The sequence below is a fragment of the Rhea pennata genome, chromosome 7, assembly GCF_028389875.1.
Source record: "Rhea pennata isolate bPtePen1 chromosome 7, bPtePen1.pri, whole genome shotgun sequence".
Taxonomy (NCBI): Eukaryota; Metazoa; Chordata; class Aves; order Rheiformes; family Rheidae; genus Rhea; species Rhea pennata.
Genome location: NC_084669.1, coordinates 3355955 through 3375541, shown reverse-complemented (window position 1 = coordinate 3375541; position 19587 = coordinate 3355955). Strand labels below are relative to the sequence as shown.

Here is a 19587-nt window from a genome sequence, read left to right as displayed (position 1 = left end):
AGTGGAAACTAAAAGAAGCCCTCCTGATGACTCTTCCACTCTTTAAATTTTCCTCCTTTTCCCCAAGAGTGCTTAGATTGAGTCAATTAGTTCAATTTGTGACTGTCACTAAACTGATTCTTTGCAGATGTTTTTTTCTTTTTGCTCCCACTCTCATTCACAAATCTGCTCCTTCTCATTGGGTATCTTTAAATTCTAATCATAAAGGTTTCAATATTATTTAAAAACACACTGATAACAGCAGATAATTTTCAAATTTGTTAAAAAACCCTCCAAATTTCAATAGTAAATGAACCAGTATGTTTCTATCTACCTTGTTCAATTCCTGCTGTAGGCTCTTTCTGTGTTCTTAATTGCTCTCCTCCTCCAGCTCCTGCCTCCAAAAATTCAATAATTAAAGTGAAATTGTGTACTGAAAGGCAATTACTCAAAATTAGCTGCTATTTTCTACTGAGAGGCACAGTTCCATAAAAATCCTCTAAAACGATGATCAATAGATGAGAGGTTAAAGAACTGATTCCATTTCTCCTTTTTCTTCACCTCTTTACTATCACTACACAAGAAACCCGGTCCCCTAGCTATAACAGAGCCCCAAGCTATCCTGCCACACAGGCAAAACACAGGTATTTCCACCAGCATGTAGTCAGACTCCAAACTCCATTGCCCTGTAACATATGGGGAAACTGAATTCAAAATCTGAGCAAACCAAAAAGATCTACTGGCTTCAAATTGCAGCTGTGAAAATAAAAATGATCACAGAAGATTCATGGAAAGGAACAAAAAGAAAGGAAAAGGAAAAAAGAGTCAGACATTGAGAAATTCAATGCATTCTTTGGCTTTTCAAAAGCAACATCATTCTACAAAGGGACTTCATTGTGAGGAGAAATTCGGATAGAGAAGCTGCTTCCTTGCTTACGTTACCAGCCCAGACCTTGCTGCACAGCACCAGACAGTTTCCCACCTCTAACGCTACATGTTATTACTGGGATGCAAACTGCACACACCCTGGAACACAGCAACTCTTGGGACAGAGAAAACCCAGGTCTACTGACTGACTTAGTTTAAAAGAAATGTTTCTGAAGAGATATTTTTCTTCACTGAAAAGGCTGTCAGGCAAACAGCTGTGGCCAAGCCCTCTCTCTCACACAGGGTTTGGCTGTTGATATAGAGCACAGATTTATATCAGTTGCATTCATGTCTTGAAACAATAGTTCATATAGTATTTTTCTTTTCATAAAGATTTGTTATTTTCAATTCTTTGCATTTATTTCATCTCTTCCTCATCTTGGCCTTTGAAGAGAACAATTTATAGCTAAGGTAAAAGAAAGGGGGGAAGTGGACTTGTCATGTCAGAACATGACCTGCTGAGTTTAAACTTAGTCATACGAAGGTATGCGCTTGCAGAGATGATTATCATTCCTCAGTACAACCCCAGCTTTTACTGGGCTACTATTGTAATTGTTGGCAGGGACAAGCTGCAAGCTGGTTCACATTTTCCATTGGTATCTTCACTGCAATGGGGCAAATGGGGTGTGCTGAATGGAGCTGTAAAAGCCTCATTTTATTTGTAGGTGTCCAGCTATGGGAATGACACAGATTCTTCTCCGGTTCTGTCCTGTTAACCATACCCTGTGTCCTTTGTTACACACGTAATCATGACATGAAATGCCTCACTGGCCTGGAAGAGACTGGAGAGCATCTCTTTTCCAGTCATCCTGTTTTCCATCAGCATGGTGAAAACCTGTCTGTAGAAGTGCAAAGCTGCTGCATGAAACTAAAGAGCAGTGAAATAAATTGGCTTTGTCCCTGGGAGCCTGCCTGGCATCCCAGTAAACCTTGGCTTGGGTGATTCAGCAACAAGAATTCTCCTGATCCTGGTAAGGGCAACGCATTTTTGTGAGGTGATGGAGAAAGATGCTTTCCTCATAGCAAGCCAGCAGGACTCTGGAACTCCACGGGAAAGGGATGGAGACTGCAGTAGGATCAGCATATGAATGTACTTAGTAAAACTAGCTATCATTAGTGAATTCTTGTGCTCTTGTTAAGAGGAGGAAAAATGGAAAGTTACCCAGGAGTATTTTCTGTTAGATGGAAGAACACTCTTACAGTATGCTCAACTTCACTGAAGATTAGTTAGCTGTGCAAGTCCCCCATGTATATATTAGAAGAACATCCTTTTGATACGCATACAGATACTTGGGTGTTGTGAAGCACAAAGGCTTGGGTTTACAGGAGAGGAGAAAACTAACTAAAGAAGTTTTGCTCGCTAGAAATTTCAAGCATATATGAAGCTTAAAAATTTCCAAAGAACAAACTCATCTGGTTTCAAACACCATGGAGATAGGTGTGCACAATTTTGATGAAGGAACACACTGAAAGTACATTTCCAAAATTATTAAATAGATAATCACTGTCAATCAGCATAATTTTGCTCTGCAGGTTGTGTTAAAGTCTTTTAGTTGTAGTGATATAAATCTAGAGAAATGCCTTAGATTTCACTAGAACTATCTGGGATTTATCTAGCTGTCAGGAAGCTTCTGGTAGTAGAAACTTTAGGGAGGTACTTGGAAAACAAGTGGAATACTGAAATGGCCTCACTGACGTTCAGCTTAGTCCCTTTGTTTTCAGATACTGCAATCTCCGTAGAAGATCTACAAATTTCTCTAAGATTCCTTATACTTCTCTTATTTACTTGGAACAGTATATAGTCAAAACAACTAAAAGAAGTGAAAGGATATCATTAAAATATATGTATCAAAAAGGGGAATGATGCCTTAGGAGTAAATGCTTTCTTGCTGATACTATTTTTATAATAAAAAGCCAGACTTCTATAGCGGGTTTTGTGTGATTTCCCTAATGGATATTTGAATCTTACGAAGACCTGAAGTGCCGCAAATTGGGTTTTATATGCATAGTTCTGTGTTATACAGAATATACGTTGCTAAGGCATTGGGTCTTTAAAGCACTTCTTGCTCATACGAAAGTGGTACACAACTTGCTGGTAACTTTTAAGAGTAAAAGCTCATTAAAGGATAGATCCAACAGAGTTTAAATTCCACAGATCCCAGGAGATTGTTTCCACCAAGAAGTAATTTCCAAGAAAAGTTTTTAATGCTAATCCCTTCAAAGAAACATAAGAACTGAAGGAAGATGGTAATAATTAATGAAATGACTTCTAAGCAAAAAAACTTTCAAACATTCCCCTTTGCTACAGAACAACCCAAGCAACTCCAAAGTTAAGTTTGCAGAGGCCTTTCTGTTGTAAGTCAGGCATTTCCTATTCTTTTTAGTACTCAGATGAAGTCTTCTCAGGGGCTCATACATTTTGCACCAGTTTCAGCCCAAGAATTTTTTTTCCCTGATTCTTGCACTTGTTAGTTTTTGCTTAAGCCAGCAGAAATTAGAAGGGTGCAGTGGGGGTGCCAGTGAGTATGCAGAGAAGAGGCTGCCTCTCCAAGCCTTAACGTAACGCACTTAACTTCTCTGAGATGTTCTTTGTTTGTCCTATTCTAAGAATGTTTCCGAGGTAGAGAATATTCCTTTAGCCAGACACTACCTTCCAGAGCTGAAAACATTTTGATGTTCCTTGAATGATGACATTCATTTGTCAGATGCTGAGTAAATATTCAAACCGTTAATTTTCAATTGGTAAAATGCAGTTTGGCTTAAGGCATAAAGTATTCTCCTGGAAAACTTACTACAGACTGACAAATCAGTATGAAGGTAAAACCTAAGGCTATAAACCTGAGGTTAACATTTTCATTTATAAATCAAGTCACCACAAGGCAGCCTCCTCTATTTCCTGAATGCCACAACGCTTCCTCAGGCATAAGTTGTATATAAAGTTCAGTAAGATCTGAAGAGCATTATGAAGCTGAAGTATACCTGATGGCCACTTCTCAAAATGGTCACACCCATGGAGTGCTGGTGTTGGGCACGGCATTGCTGAAGAACATCCGTGAATCTGTAAGGTGTTACAGAAAGCCTGGAATGCAGTGAGCTGAGTTGCTCAGACTCATTTATGAGGAATATGTGAAGCAGATGTAACTGTTTTCTGCCCATGCTCTGAATTAACCAGTAGCCAAGCAGCTGAACTGGAATGCCAGATGCCAGAAGATAACTTCAGATAAACCCAAATGACTATGGTGCAGAAGGCAGAGCCACAGAAGAGACATCTATCCTCACGTTAGAGATATCTTCACGAAATGAGTTCAGAAGGTGTCTAGAAATTTCTACCCTGACAACATCTCCTCTATTTATCTCCAAAAGTGGCGTAAATGAACGCCTAAACAGTAATTCAGTTGGGATGACTGAAGGTTGCATGCATCTTTCAGGAGCTCAGATCCCAGACCTGTCTGACCACTGCATAGAAGACACCGCATCATCTCTCTCAGAGCTCAGTTTCCAACTTCAGTTTGTTTTCACAGTGTACGTAATAGCCCTGATGTGCTGCAGAATGTAATTCCATAGGGATATTTATTACCTACTGTTTTTGAAAAGCCAAGGTAATTTTCTTTTCCAAAGAATAGAAATCAATCAGACTCATTCTCCTCCAAACATTCAAATCTCTTTTCATTGTTTGTCCCCTAACTTGCTGTGCTTGGCCTCAGGCCAGAATCCTTTTGCTGCCTTGAAGGAGGGTTACAGCAGGCCTTTGAAGAAATGCCAAAGCTGCTGTTTGGCTGACCAGCAGGGAGCTCTCCAGCACAACACTCCTTGGCCTCTCCCAGTCTGCTCTCCTTTCCCAGAAACACGCAGTCCCGGAGCTAGCAGAGACTGAGCTGATCATAAATCCCCGAAGAAGAGATTCCTAAGCAATGGATAAAGTTTAAGCACACACAGAATGCTAGACCTGGAAGAGACATCAGAAGATCATCTAAGCTCCATCCGTTTGCTCCAAGGCAGATCCAGCTGTACCTACAAGACATTACTTACAGATATTTGTCCAACTAGTTCCTACCAGTCTCTAGTCACATTTCTGCAGGCAATCCATTCCAATACATCACTTGCCACCAAAAAGCTTTGCTAAACCTAATCTCTCTTATTTTAAGTTAATCCCATTGCTTCTTGTCTGCATATGAATATGGAGAACTCATTCATTATATAGCTCATTTTCTAATAGTATTTTAAAATGTAGAGAAGCAGGCTGTAATTAGCTATCCTGGTCATGATATAGTCAAAAAAAAGTGACTGTACTTTTCATGTCTGTAAAACATCAGGCCTCTCTATTGACATAGGGCCTTTATTTTCAAAAAAAAAAAAAAAATAACCATTCAGCACTGACTCATAGAGAAGATCATCTGCTGATTCACTGTCATTATTTCCCATATTTCTTCTAGCTGTTCTCAGAAGATAGCCCTCCAGTCACTTAACGGCCTAACCTCGGTTACCTTACAGACTTGACTTGCTCACTTACTACTTCACATTTGTAATGAACGGTGAAATGCAGAAGTTTGTGCAAAACTGAAAACCCTCTCTGCACAAGACAAAGGCTTTACAGAGAATTTAATAATATATTTCCTCCATTACTTTATTTCCTACATATTCATCTTAGACTTGGCCTTTGGACCTTGCACATTTCTTATTATGACTACAATACTCAGTTGGCAAGACAAGAGAAGGTGAAGTCCTGATTCAACACTGGCAGTGCCACCACTGCTTGTGGCATTTTTGTCTTTCACACTGGTAATGTAGAAATAGAAAAATACAATGGTATATGTTTTGCTCTGATAGCAAGTTTAATTGTTTCAGCTTGAGGGAAATGACTGCAAGGACATTTGACAGGTCTTGAAAAATGTTCCTAAGACACAACACAAAACCTAAGAATTCTCCACTATCAACTATATCAACTATAACTCAGCGTTTACCTTGTACTTACCCAGTAGAGGGATTCATGATGCAACCCCCTTTCTCTGCAGATGCTTTGCAGTTGCAGCCCCTCTCCAATGTATCATGATTCATTCCAAAATTGTGACCCAGTTCGTGAGCCAGGGTAACTGCTGCACCTAGAGGGTTTTCTGAATGATCCTTAAAGAAAAAAAAAAAAATAGTAGTCAAGTCAACTTACAAACACAATTAAAAATATTCATTGCCCTTGTAAGGTCTCACTGCTTCTCCTTCAAAATGCTTTATAAACTTACCAATTATGGTTATATTGTTGTTAAATGCACAAAATTTTAAATTAATTAAATTAAATCATTTTAAAATTCACGTATACCAGGTACAGGCTGGGAATTTCTCAGTAGCCTATCAGTCCTGCCCACCTTGCTCCCCCAGACATTTGACACCACTGAGCAGCTTTGAACATCCTGGCCATCTCTTTATTTAGGACCTGAAATTGTCCACAGCTGGTACTTTTCCCCCGCCCAGTGACACCCCAAAATTCAGGGGACATGGCAGCAGGAGAAAACAGTAGCCCAGGTGTGGAGTATTCGGAAGGATGATACTCTGTGGGAAAGGATGAGTGAAATGGCAGAAAAGTGTGAGAGAAGACCCTTCATGTCAGGAGGTAAACTGCAAATGAAGCAACAGACTTGGTCTATTTAATTCTCATCAGACTGTTTCTTTAATATAAGAAAGTCCACGAAGAATTCATAATCCTTGTGTGAAAAACCAAGGCCCTCTGAGAACTTCATTTTTTAAAATGAAAAGATAAAGCAAGATGAAATCCTAGATAGCCTCTCATTAAACTCCTACGACTATTCTAAATGTTGCAAATGTCCAAATTGAAATATTCACATTAATCCTTGTTGAAATGCTGGTTTTGGACAAATATTTATGATAAATTAACTTCATGTTTGATTACAGACTGCTGATTAGACCGATGTTTTGGCCTGACCACAAGTAAGAGGTTTTCCCACATTGTTCACTTTCCTTAGGGGAAAAATTCCTGCTGCATTCATATAAAAGCTTCCCCAGAAAGCATCATCGTGAAGTATATATGTCTGATCCAATATTTATCAGTCAGTAAATAAAATTACTATGTACATCTGCCTCCTCTAAAAGTATATACAAATATACTCAGCTTAAATAACTCCTCCAGTTATCATCTACACCAAATTTCACACTGAATTTAAGAGAAAGGTAAAAACGTCTAAAATATTAGCTATATACAAATTAAACCCTTAATTGGTGCCAACTCTTGCTCAATTGGAAAACAGCCCAGGACTGAGTATTAGGAAAACAATGATATAATGTCCATCTAATTTATCAGAGAAGCGCAGAAGTGATGCCTTTAAATTAGAGCTCTGTGGTCAAGAAATTCCTTTAAAGCTTGAACCATCTAGACAGACAACAAACTGAGTTTAGTCTTTCTTCATCTTGCCAGTGATTCTTCTGCTTACTGCACAGAGATTCTACTTATTTGAACATCACCAAAACTGGCAATTAAAAATGGAAAAAAAGAATTCACACAGTTCACTCCAGAACTGGAGCAATAAATGCTCTGAAATGTAATCTGGGTCTTGAATAGGCAAACAATTATTACAACACATGCGGTTCTCATTACTTGCTTAGATCCCCTTGGAATGCTATTTTATCAGTTTCTAGAGTGGGTTTTTAAAACAAGGAATGTGATGTCTCAGCAAAAGAGGTTATTTGAAGAGAGCATAAATGAAGACTATCAAAATAAACAGTAACATGTCCCATTTGATATTGAGACTACTTAAGTACTACAAGTACTAAAGAAATGAATAGCAATGCGACTTTGATTGATTCCACCAAGGTCTTTCAAAGTTAACTTGGGTAGTAAAAGTCATTACCAAACAGTTTCACAACCACTGATTAGGCAGCCTTCAACTGTTAAGACATCCTAAGCAGTTGCACAAAACACACAGCTGCTTCATTCCACTGAGATTCAGTTCTGACCTTAAAAATAAAACATTGCCCCTACAGCTAGAAGAGACTAATGCCCCCACCCTGGAACTTCCCATGCAGGTTCACTCAGCTGTAGCAATCCAAGTTTTCTAAAATCCACTTCTATGTGATTTAAGCAACTCTCTGCAATATTCATACCTCAGTCCCGACCCTTCTCATTTAGCCTAGCATCCCACTAACCTGAACAGGGAATTCACACAAATGAGAACACTGAGCTACATCACAGCAAATTAGCAATATTTTACTTCTAAATCCATTAATTCAGTGGGAAATCTTTTGAAACAGAAGAATGAAGGCTGAAGCCTATTTCAAAGACTTGTTTTAATGAAATCAATTGTTTTGTCTCCCTACAACAACAGAGCTATCACAATAAAGCAAAATGATAATGCCCTAGATACACCAAAAACTTCTTGTATGCAGAGACCCACTCCCTCTACCTGGAGTCCCTGTTGGTGCTAGTGGGAGACAGAGGTCTTCTACACTGCTGAAGGAATTCAGCCCCACACAAAAACAGGCTGGGGAGAGACATTCAGAGAGAAACGATGGAAGAATTTAGATACAGTAGATTTGAGCAACTCCCAAAACAATCAGGAAAATCAGATCATCCAAGGACAACTCTATACAATTTTACATTCAAAAGTTATTTCTCATGCAATGATTCCATTGCCTCTACATTCAGGACTGAAAGTGTGGGAGTTCCTTGGGAATGAGTGTTTGGCATGGGACAGTAAAACGTAGCTCAAATTATAAGAAAGGCTAAATGTTCAATTGCCCAGCATTGAGATGGGCAAGCACCATAACCTCCCAGGTTAAACTGCATTCACTATTTCATATGCATATCTTTCAATTTCAGAGCTTACTTCTTCTGTACTTACAGGTTTTTATCAAGACACACACACCTCAATTAGCCTTTGCTAATTTGGGGGGGACAGGTTGGACGGGGCGTTTGTTTGGGTTTGGTTCTTCTTGAGGATTTGGCTAAAGAACTGGAAAGCATTTCTCATTATATTGTACAAGTCTTAAGTTAATTTCCACCTCAAAAGTTTCAGTGTACCGAGGGGGGAGTTTCTGAGCAACAATGTGCTTTCCCTGAATGACTAAAGCTGCAGTCTGGTCCACAATTCTTTTACACACTCACTGGATTTCTCATGGGCCCATAAATCAGTTTCTCCTACATCAGAGCCCTGAAAGCACTTTAAAGAAATGCTGATTCTTGTTTTCTTGTTACTGAAATGAAATAGTTTTTGTTGTTTGTTTAAAGTGTCAGCTTCCAGAGTGAAGAGGACCGACTTTGCAGTAAAATACACTGCAACACATTTTAAAGGTTACATTCTAAATTAAAAGGACAAAAAAAAAAAAAAAAAAAAAAAAAAAAAAAAATCCCTGACTGCTGATAAAACCAAAGCAAGGACTGATGTTTTGATGGAGTGATGTCTCGATGGAGACATGGGTAAAATGGAGGCTGTCTGCCTGATATATGCCTTTGTCAAGATTCAGATCTGCTGCAGGAGACTCCTAGACTCCTAACCTGCAGGAGACTCCTTCCTCTTTTCCTTCTTTTTTTCATTTCCTTTTGCACCTATTCCTCGGGTACTTACCAAAAAAAAAAATAAATAAATAAAATAAATAAAATAAAGAGCTGTAACAAACTACCAAGCTACCAAGAGATGAGGGCTTTGTCTTTTCTACAATTTTGATGTGACTGTCTCTGTCTTTTGCGGTTTGGTTGTTTGCCTGTTTCCCACGTTTTCTACATTCCAGCTTCCCAGCTCACCTGGCAAGCTCTTCTAGTCTGGACCATCTATCTATCATTTTCCACAATTGCATATACCATCCCAGCTTGATTTCTTGCCAACTTGTCTGAGACACCAGGGGATAGCCCTGCATTGTGGAACAACCTCACCATGCACGCTAGTTGAGAAGGAAAGAAATAAAAGGCCTTCAAATGGCTGTACCTCTGGAATTAGTCTGTTATAAGGATTATCTTAGGGTGAAAACCTGATTGTTCTAGGCTCCAGGTTAATGCCATGATGCTTTGAAGAACTAGGGGCTTTGAAATCAGAGAGTATGCAGCTTCTAAATGCATTGTGCATTTCTGAGCCCTGAACCTTGTCTATCAAGGCATCTGCTGTGGAGGTGACAAGTAGAGCTGGAGAGAATCATCAAATTAACTAAGGTGGATTAAGTCTAGACAGAACTGCAGAAAACACAAAAGTGTTGAAAACTAGGTGTCATCCTGTGAACTCAGAAATAGAGAAAATCTGAGAGGTTCTTAGGGCTTCCTAGCTTTGTGTTCCAAAGCTTACAGCCATGACTACCAAGCCCTGAGGTCATCAGCTTAGCAACGTTTGCTGCTTAACAGCTCTGAGACTCCACACTTAATTTCATTTGAAGTATTTTACTTGAAAAGCTTAGTTTATTCAAAACTTCTCCCCTGCTCTTCCTTGTGGGGACCTTGTTTAAAATTCAGGCAAACATTGTCTGAATGTTTAAACAAAACATTGTTTAAAATTCAGAAATTTTACACATTTCTTCAGAAATAAGTATTTCAGAACTACTATCTGATATTGGCTAAGATGCTTACTTGTATGTTCATTGTTTCTAGAATCTAACAGTAATACTCTTTGAGAGAGAGATGCAAGTAGAACAAACGTTGCCACTGTTTGCAGTTGTTTTCTGGCAATATAATAAAGCCACTCTGCTACAAAGACAGAAAATAAGGCCTTACATAGGAAAATGTACATGAAAATCAATCTATGTGATCAATATAATAAGAAGTTCAGAACAGACTGACGTTGCATGTTACACTAACACATTCAGGTGCATAACAAATACATGGTTCTCACCTTTCACAGTACCTCTATACCTGACTTATTGATAACTAGGGGTAGTTTAATTCACTTTGAGGATTCTTGCAAATAGGTCATGCTATATGCTAATGCAAGGTTTTGTTTTTTTTCACTATGGAACCGATAATTTAAAACACTTTCAAGCAAGCTGCATGCAGATATAGGTAAGGTTGAGATTGAAAACAGGATGTAAGAAGCTGATGTTCTGGTACGGAATTTACTATTACAGCCCTTGAGAACATGTTGCATCAGTTGGCCAGTTTCTACTTTTGTGCTTTTAACACTTACCATGACAACTCCGCCAGACTGCTCCGCAGTGCACATGCTCATTATGGGCGCCATGCCAATGGTAGTCCCTTGGAAATACACCCCACTGCAGGAGGGCAGTAAAGAAAAAGAAACACAGAATCACCATTTAATGATAAGAGAGAGCCCTACTATTTTCAGTCTTGTATTTTTGCCAACCTCAAACAAAGATCCCATTTCAGATGTGTCAGCTCTGGACATTTGCAAGTTGAAAACAATGGAAAGCATGGATTAGTCATGCAGACTTGCCAAAGTGACAATGACAGCATCCCCGCTACTTGCAAGATGCATTTGATCACCATCCTTCAGATTTACTGCTGTAACAGGACTATTTTTTCCTTTCTCATTTCTCTGACTGAAGTTGGGAGTGCAAATACAAACATAAAAAATATCTTTAGCTCAAAAAAGAGTTATTCTATGCAGTGGGAAGTCTATATGCTACTTATAATACATTGCCTACAATAAAATTTTCTCAACAAAGTATTATTAGACATGCAGAGTAATCAAATATCTTGTACTAGACAATCTGAAAGGGTTCACCCTATTCTCACACAGATAATGTAAGAACATCTGTGCAATAAGCAAAGAGAGTACCTTTCAGTTGCTAATACATAAAGTGGATGGTGCAGAATGGTTCATTGATCATGATCATACTGGTTCAAGAAAGAGGTGTTTCTCCTACTTATTTCTTTTTTTTAAGAGTACTCTTACCTTGAGCATGTTTACTCAATTATTTTAATCCAGGAAACAGCAACAGGGTGAAAGATATATAAGATCTAAACTTTAAATTACAAGTAACAGTCCAATTTAGACTCCATTTTAAAGTTCACCGAGGTCTTCCTACTACCTGATCAGCTTCAGATAAAGCTCTGCTTCAGGGGGTGGGTAGGACTACCTCTTTCAGTAACAGTTTAAATTCGGATTTAAGCTTAAATTGTCTGAGAATTCATACCCTAAATATTTATCAGGTTATAACCTATCCACAATTCTATGCAACTTGTATATAGGAAAGGTCTATAAGTAACAGAGGTATTGCAGAGCTGTGAGGAAATTCATCTGTCCTATCTGCCCACACTGCTGAAGGGCCCTGCAAAGTACCCCCATGTTTGCAGAATGGAAAGACAAAGTACTGCCTTCAACCCTCAGGAGCACAGATGTTCACTACAACAGCCTAACAACTGATCAAGAATTCAGTACAGTTATTCTCAAATCACTAAAATATCAGCCAACATTAAATATACAGTCAACCATACCTTATTAGTTGTGCATTGTCATGGGGTTTACGAGGTAGTAGTTTTAGTTTTCTCCAGTCCAGAAATTCATGGAGGCTAGTGAAAGGGTCTTGAGAAATAGAGCATTTATCCATGTCGTTCCATACTTCCACGCCAACTAGGGCTACTCGAATATTTAGCGGCCTATAGAACTAGTGAGAAAAACACACATGCTAAGACCTGTTTTAGAACACATTAGATTAGAAAAATGTCAGCAGAGGCATAATGTACATATGGACTCCTCTTGAAGAGGCTTAACAGTCCCTTTAAAGGCAGTGGAAAAATAAGTACCTTATAGGACTGGACTAAGATAATCTATGATCTACGATGTAGAGAAAACATTGGTAAAGGTCTGACTTAACTAAACACCATAAGGCATTCAAAGACATTCATAGACATGACTTCTCTATGTCTAATCTACATTTGATATCTTTTTTCAAGATGAAAAGTTGCAACTACCTTTACATGTCCTCCATGTTCTGAACAAACTTATTGCTATCACAGATGACTCACTCCACAATTTCCATCTGTTGCTAGCACCACTGCAAGTCAAGAGGTAGAAGCAGCAGTATTACTGTATTCTGCTACAGGTGTGGTTCAGACTAGTTGCTGAAAATTATATCAGAGTCATTGAGTTTTGTTTAAAGCAGATATAAAACAGGTAATCACAGGACTGTTGGCTACATAAATTATTATCACCTTATTAAATGTCACTGTCATTACAAGTGGGAAGCTTGGGCAGTGTTAACAACAGAGCAGCGATAGCAATTTTAAGCCAAGACTAATGTGAAGAAGGACTCAGGAATCAATCAAGTACCAATGTGGCTGATAGTCCGAGAAAAGCATGTATTAGATCTTTGTCTTGTCTATATGCATTACAGTCACTTGGATAGTGCTGCCATTTACCAAGCATAAATTGAGCAGAAAACATAAATATATTATAACATGCAAAATTAATTTTGAACACGTAACACACAAACACCTTTCCTCCAGTAACAAGTCAGCAAGACAATTACAGAAGAAGTGGAGGTCTGTTCAGCATCCTGTTTTTAATCAAGAGTGCTCCTCCCTGAGTTACTGTCCTTGAAGCATCAATGGATAAGTTCTCAGTTAAATTAGACTCCCTCAGTTTTAATTTCATTACTGGAGTCCTCATTTTTCTGACTATACAGCACAATAAAAGTAAACTTTAATCTGTTCAAAAAACACTGTAGTGCCTTTCACCTAGAGAACTCAGAGTCTACCGTATATTGTCAAGAAATTACTTCATATACAAAAATTGAGGGCATGTCTCTCTTCTTATCCCCAAAGGCAAAACACTCCTGCTCTCATCCAGCAATAAACTCCTGCTTCCATAAGTATAGCATGTTTTTAATTCTGCCGTATTCCTTGGGCTATAGAGTTTATTGACCATGTCTTTATATGCTTCTCCTTTGTTGACTTACAACTGGAACATTTCTTGATACTGCAGGAGACTTTTTTTTCTGCAAGTTCTTCCTCAAAACAAGCCTCTTTCCAGGTTAATAGAATCTTAGGGCTAAATTGTGCAGCTCCTTAGAAACAGTGCCTCTGCAGCTACATGTATTCCATACAGTTACTGAGTACTGTCTGGAGTACACGAGAGCTCACAGCGCAGGATGTTGAAAAACATGTCAAAAGTTTTAAGTTTACATTCTTGGTTTTATTGGTTGGAGAGAAATACTGTCCTGAAATACCGGAGTATTAGGAAAGCAGCAGATGTGTTAGCTCCTCAAAGGAGGCAGCAGAAAATGACACTGTTTTTGGTGGGCCCATCACAGGCAGTGGAGGTGAACAGCAAACAGCAGCCAGGCTCTCACATACATATTCTGAACCTGCACAGAGTCATCTGGGTGGATAAAAAAACAGGGCAAAGCCAGTGCTAGCAGCGATGATTTGAGCAGGGCCAGATGCACTCGAAGGGCATGGTGGGAACATAAAACACCTTTCCCACACTGCCTTCCACCTGTACCGGCATGGCTGCATACAGCATGGCACCGAACAAGCAATCCTGGGGAAACCACACACATTTCTGCATTTTTTTGGAGACAGTTTTGTGTCCACAGAGTACTAAAGGAATGATGGGTCTGCAATGGTGCTGGGTAACCTAAAAATACTGTAGTAAAGACAAAACTGTCTAAGACAGCACACTTTCGTAGCAGACACAACAGCAGTACATCTGGCCTAATCTTTAGTAAGTACCTTTGCCTAAATTAATTCTTCGGCAGTTCTTTTGTGCTTACCAAGGAATTCTCTCAGGACTAAGTTAAGGTCTTTTTGCAGTTACAGAACTATTGCTCCTCCTGGCTATTGCTCTCCATACTATTAGGTTGGGTTCTGCCCCAGAACATCTAAGCTGATTAAGAGTTGATTTAGTAAGAAGAGAAATACTGGAAATGTAGGACTTCTGTTTGCCAGTAAATGTCAGTGATGAGTTCTTTCTCTCTCCATGAAAGTGTAATTTTTAAGTTTTAGAATCTGTTTTAATTTGCTAGTGAAAGTGACACAGATTTCACAGGAATATCCTTCAGAAAGAGCAGTAAGGCTTGAAAAAGTGAAATAATTCTAATTTTCTTACCTTATCAACATAGTTTGCAATTTCTATCAGCCTCTGCTTAATTTTTTCTACGTCCTTGCCTTGTCTCTGAAACTTAGAATATCAAAGATCAGTATGTTAGCAGCACTAAATAGTAATATTTCCCCCTAACAGCTACCTTGCTTTGCTAGCTCTGCTGTTCATGTATGGGGATTACAAAGGGAAATCAAAGGTCAAGAGCAAACTTCTGTTGACTATCATGGGACTATCAGCTTTACACATATCTTAGTAGTCCTTCCACTGCTTAGCCCTTGTCAGGCAAGATGCATTAATTTTGAGAACCACCTAATATTATCTGAAGGGCATTATTTGCAGCACCATGAAAACTAAACTAAGCTACCTGTTTCCCACCTGTACTTCCCATATCTTTTATTTTTAAGTTTCTTACCTCGCGATTATCTGCCACAATAACAAGCTCCACATACTTTGTTGTCTTCAGAGTCTCCCTCTTGTACTAACAAAAAAGATGAAAATAGTATTTTGTTTTTGCAGGAAGTCATCCTTAGAACCAGCTTTGCCTCAGTCCAAGACAGTGTTTACAAAAGGAGATAAACATCGTCTCAGTTTTCCAAAAGTTTCAGTACATACATACGTTTTATTGTTTTCATTTTCCCCATGAAAGTCATCCTTTTATCCACCAGAACAGAAATTGATAATGTGGTGCTCACAAAACAACCCAGATTTGATCAGAGCGAGTAAGAAAGTGGGGCAAAGTCACAACCTTCTAGCTTTCTGCAGCTGAAATGTTTGGGTTGTCCTTTCCTCCTAGGAGAATATCCCTTGCTCTTCTCTGGGTACATTTAGAGAAATGACACCACCACATTTTGCAAACATTCCACAAAATAGACACACTGTCTGCCAGGAAAAATGAGCAATAAAGGTATACTGAGTGAAGTATGGGGAGAGCAACTGGGCAGCTGATAAATTACATAAGAAAAAAACCCAAGAACAATTGCAGGAAAAAACAGAAAGAGCTGTTAGTGTCTGGGGAAGCAAACTATAATGCTCTCAAAGTCAAAGGCACACATTTAATCCGGCATCCACATCTTCACATACAATATGAAGTATACAGTGTGCCATGATACTTCCAGTTCTAAACGCAGATCTAATCATAAAGCTTATCTGCTAAAAGATCACTCAAGAAAAGTAAATGATTTTGTAACAGCGCTAATCATATGATTGCTTCCCTGCTATTCTAAACTGAAGTGACCTATTAATGTTTGCAAAGGTTCTCTGATTTATGCCAGTTGAGCATCTCTTCTATTGCTTCTCCCTTGCTTCTGCAATAAGACAGTTGGTGAAAAGAGCTCTCAGCAGTTTATCTGACCTTCATGCCAAAACTTAATGTATGACTTACTTAGTAACTATGAGGTCTTGAACTAATGCTCTATAACCTAAAACATGACCAAAGCTTTCCAACGCAAACTGTATGTTCCAAGGCAAACTGCACAACCCCCAAGGCATTTCCCTAAGCAGTTCAGTCAGTACTGGTCATCACAGCCAGACCTTCCAGCCAGACTGCAGCAACCTTTCCTCACATTACCAGTGTGTTCCCCTTGGTTACCCACTGACTCACAATTCAGAGTGTTTCACGAGAAGCGTTATGTTTAAAGGGAAATGACAAATGCAGCCTTCCATAACTCTAACTTTCCAACTTTACAAATCTCCTATTTAGGTGTGCTATACAGTGTTGAAACTGAAAAATAAACCCAATTTGGACAGCATTTCTGAGCTGAGAAAGCAGTAGAAGATACCATTAATGAGCTAAACATTGATGGTATAAACGCTTTGTTGCATTACGCTTATTCCGAGGCCTGACAAAAGAGCTCGGGTAGATAGTCTCACCATTTCTTCCAGCATTAGGACTCTCTGCCATCTTTTTTGCTGTACTGGAGGCAGCTGTCACTATGATGGGGAAACGGTGTGTGCACAGGCTTGGCACACGCGCCCGTGCCTTGCCTGCCGCACGGGGCATCAGCAGTGCCCAGTTCCCCACTGGGCTGGGAACCAGCACGCATCCCCTCCTGCTGCTTCTGCAAGGGCAGCAGGGCCCACACAAAGGGCCCATCATGTCTCAGTCCGCTCCATCGGAGGCTGCTGCGGTTTTTCTGTCAGAGCTCAATTTACCTCTTTGCAAAGTATATTGGACATGAGTGAGATGCCACGTAAGGGAAGCACAAAAATGGCCAAAATGCGTGTGAAAGAACTGATTTCTCAGACACCGAGGCTCTAATACAGACCAGAAATTTCTTGCGTGGTCCTGACCAGAGAATTACCTCTAAGATGCCTCTAGTCTTCTTCCAGCTGAAGAGTAAAAGATCAGACACGATAACCCAGGTTCGGAGATATGAGAACAGCTCTGTTAAATCAATCAGTTTACACCATTTACTTTTAACCAAAAGTAAATTTGCCTGGACTGCAAAGATTTAGCCTAAGAGAAACTGGCTAGCGGGTGTAACTGTATAAGCCTCTGGTGACTGATTAGCATAACAAATCCATTCCTGTAATTTGCCCAAAGGCTATGTGTGTTCCTGGATCCAATATTTATTTATAAAACGTACCTAATTATCACTTCTTTCAGCTTGCTTTCTGCAGCCAATTGCATCACTGCACAATCCATTTCCTGATTTAATCATTCAAGATTAAAACGGAGAGTCAATAATCCAGCCATGACAGACAGACATGAATGGAAGAACAAACACTTTGTCCCGCTTGCTGTTGTCTTTCTCCCCGACCTCTGCCATGCTCAATCCTACCGCAGCGCTGCTGCCCCATGCTGTTGTAGCCCTTCCTCAGGAACGGGTACAGCTTGGACTCCCAGTACCATGCTGCAGCTTCTCTCTTTCTCCATGGTACGCTGACCACAAACGACTGACCAGCCTGATCTGTAGGTCATCAGCACCATCAAAATGACTATTTTATGTGACTACAGAAACACATACTGTAGGGGCTGTCTTACACCCTTGCTTTCCATAGCTCAATTGGAGCTCAATTCCATTCCTCAATTGGAATACACAGCCCATGCTGCGATTTGGGGGTCCCCCAAGTTATGAAATCGTCCAGTTTCAGATCCAGTTGTGCAGAAGTGCACAAGGATGCACTTCTAATGGGTCAAAGAGTGTCTGCACATATCTTCTATATTATCTGACCTGGCCGATTATGCCTCATGTTTGGATCCTGGAAGCTGAGAGAGTCTCTACTATTTGTTCCATCATCTATCTATACTTAAATCTAAACCCTATTGATCTAATGTTTTAGCTCAGCTCAGTAAGCATTGGGTATAGCTGAGTGAAGGGTCAGATAAAAAAGAAAAAGCTCCCCAAAACCCTCTAAGAAACCCAAAATATTTATAATGCACTAAAGCTGAGACTGGGTTTCTGCTTCCTTCTGTGACCCAGTATAATTTGGAACAAGCTTGTTTTCCCATGTTTTGCAAGTCATCTATATTCAATGCATCCTGACAGTCTATGTCATCAGCTGATGAGAACATTGACATGTGAAAATTCGCTCCCTAGATTACATTTGACAAGTTGCAAATTCATATATTAGAAATTTATCCAACATACTCATTATATATATTTTACCTATCTATATGATATGTACATTGACAGGTTTTATAATTATGTCCACTGAGCCACAGTAAGAAATATTATTGAGATATTTAAAGGTGAATTCTGACATGTAGTTGAAGTCATGAACAAAATGTAAAAAACTTGAGGGCAACAGTAGAATTACTTTGATTATATCAGCTAGTTATACTCATACTTTGTATTTCTGTAACCTAGTGTTAAAATGATTACATCAGCAAACTTTTAACTAAAGTTACAAAATATTTGGGGAAAGCCTTAATAAAGACATAGAAAGTACTTCTATATTCATAATTAATAGTCCCCTCTATTTGAAAATACAGTTTTCTAAGCTTTGGTATGGTCTACAGAAACACTCTAGCACAAGTGTAGAAACCTCTGTTTGAATCTTCATTGTAAGGAAGCACGCTTTAGTTAGTTGTGTTTGGTTATAGTTGTGTTTACAGAAGGACGAGCTGAAAGGCCATGGCTTTATTCTGATATTTCATATGTTTCTCAGAAAGAGTAGAAAGCTCATGTCATTTATATAAAATTAGGAAATGTTAATAAGGAATATTTAATCAGAAAGCATGAATAAATTTCTTTTCAGATACACGCTAGTACTTTCAACCTATAGACTTCAGGCATTTTCAGAAATAAGCTTACCCCATAAAACAGTATATATAATAGCTAATGAAATATTTATGGAGCAAAAAGAAATCTGGAGATGCACTGCTTAATATTCCTCCAATGTAAAATAAATTAATCCCACTACATAAATAATACCTAGTGATGCCATTTAGTTTGCTTTCCTTAACAATTAACTTAATGCAAAAGCTTAGTAGTATATGTGACTATAAATCGTAACATGCCACATTTAATAAATTCGGAGGGCAGATTTGTACCATTGTATAATTTTTAAACAACTAAACCAGTCTTTCCTACACTCCCCATCCAATATACACATGAATTTGTTAGTGTATTTCTTCTTCCTGCTTTGCAGCTCTTTTCATTTTCTCCTGTTTCCTTTAGCTGGATGCTTTTTACATTGGGAGCTTTTTTTTCCTACATAAAAACAATTACGATAATATATCTGTAGAATAAAA

The 19587-nt window shown here is 38.9% G+C and overlaps 1 protein-coding gene across 1 annotated transcript in view; it reads right to left on the bottom strand.

The window, feature by feature from the left end:
* The window catches only part of ADAM12 (ADAM metallopeptidase domain 12), a 188114-nt gene that overhangs the window by 46969 nt on the left and 121558 nt on the right, over nucleotides 1-19587 (bottom strand). The window contains exons 7-11 of the mRNA XM_062579862.1: nucleotides 15304-15369; nucleotides 14898-14969; nucleotides 12284-12453; nucleotides 11013-11097; nucleotides 5879-6027 (exon numbers count right to left, since the gene is read on the bottom strand). Coding sequence (XP_062435846.1) covers nucleotides 5879-6027; nucleotides 11013-11097; nucleotides 12284-12453; nucleotides 14898-14969; nucleotides 15304-15369 — 542 coding nt within the window. The remainder of the gene's footprint in view (nucleotides 1-5878; nucleotides 6028-11012; nucleotides 11098-12283; nucleotides 12454-14897; nucleotides 14970-15303; nucleotides 15370-19587) is intronic.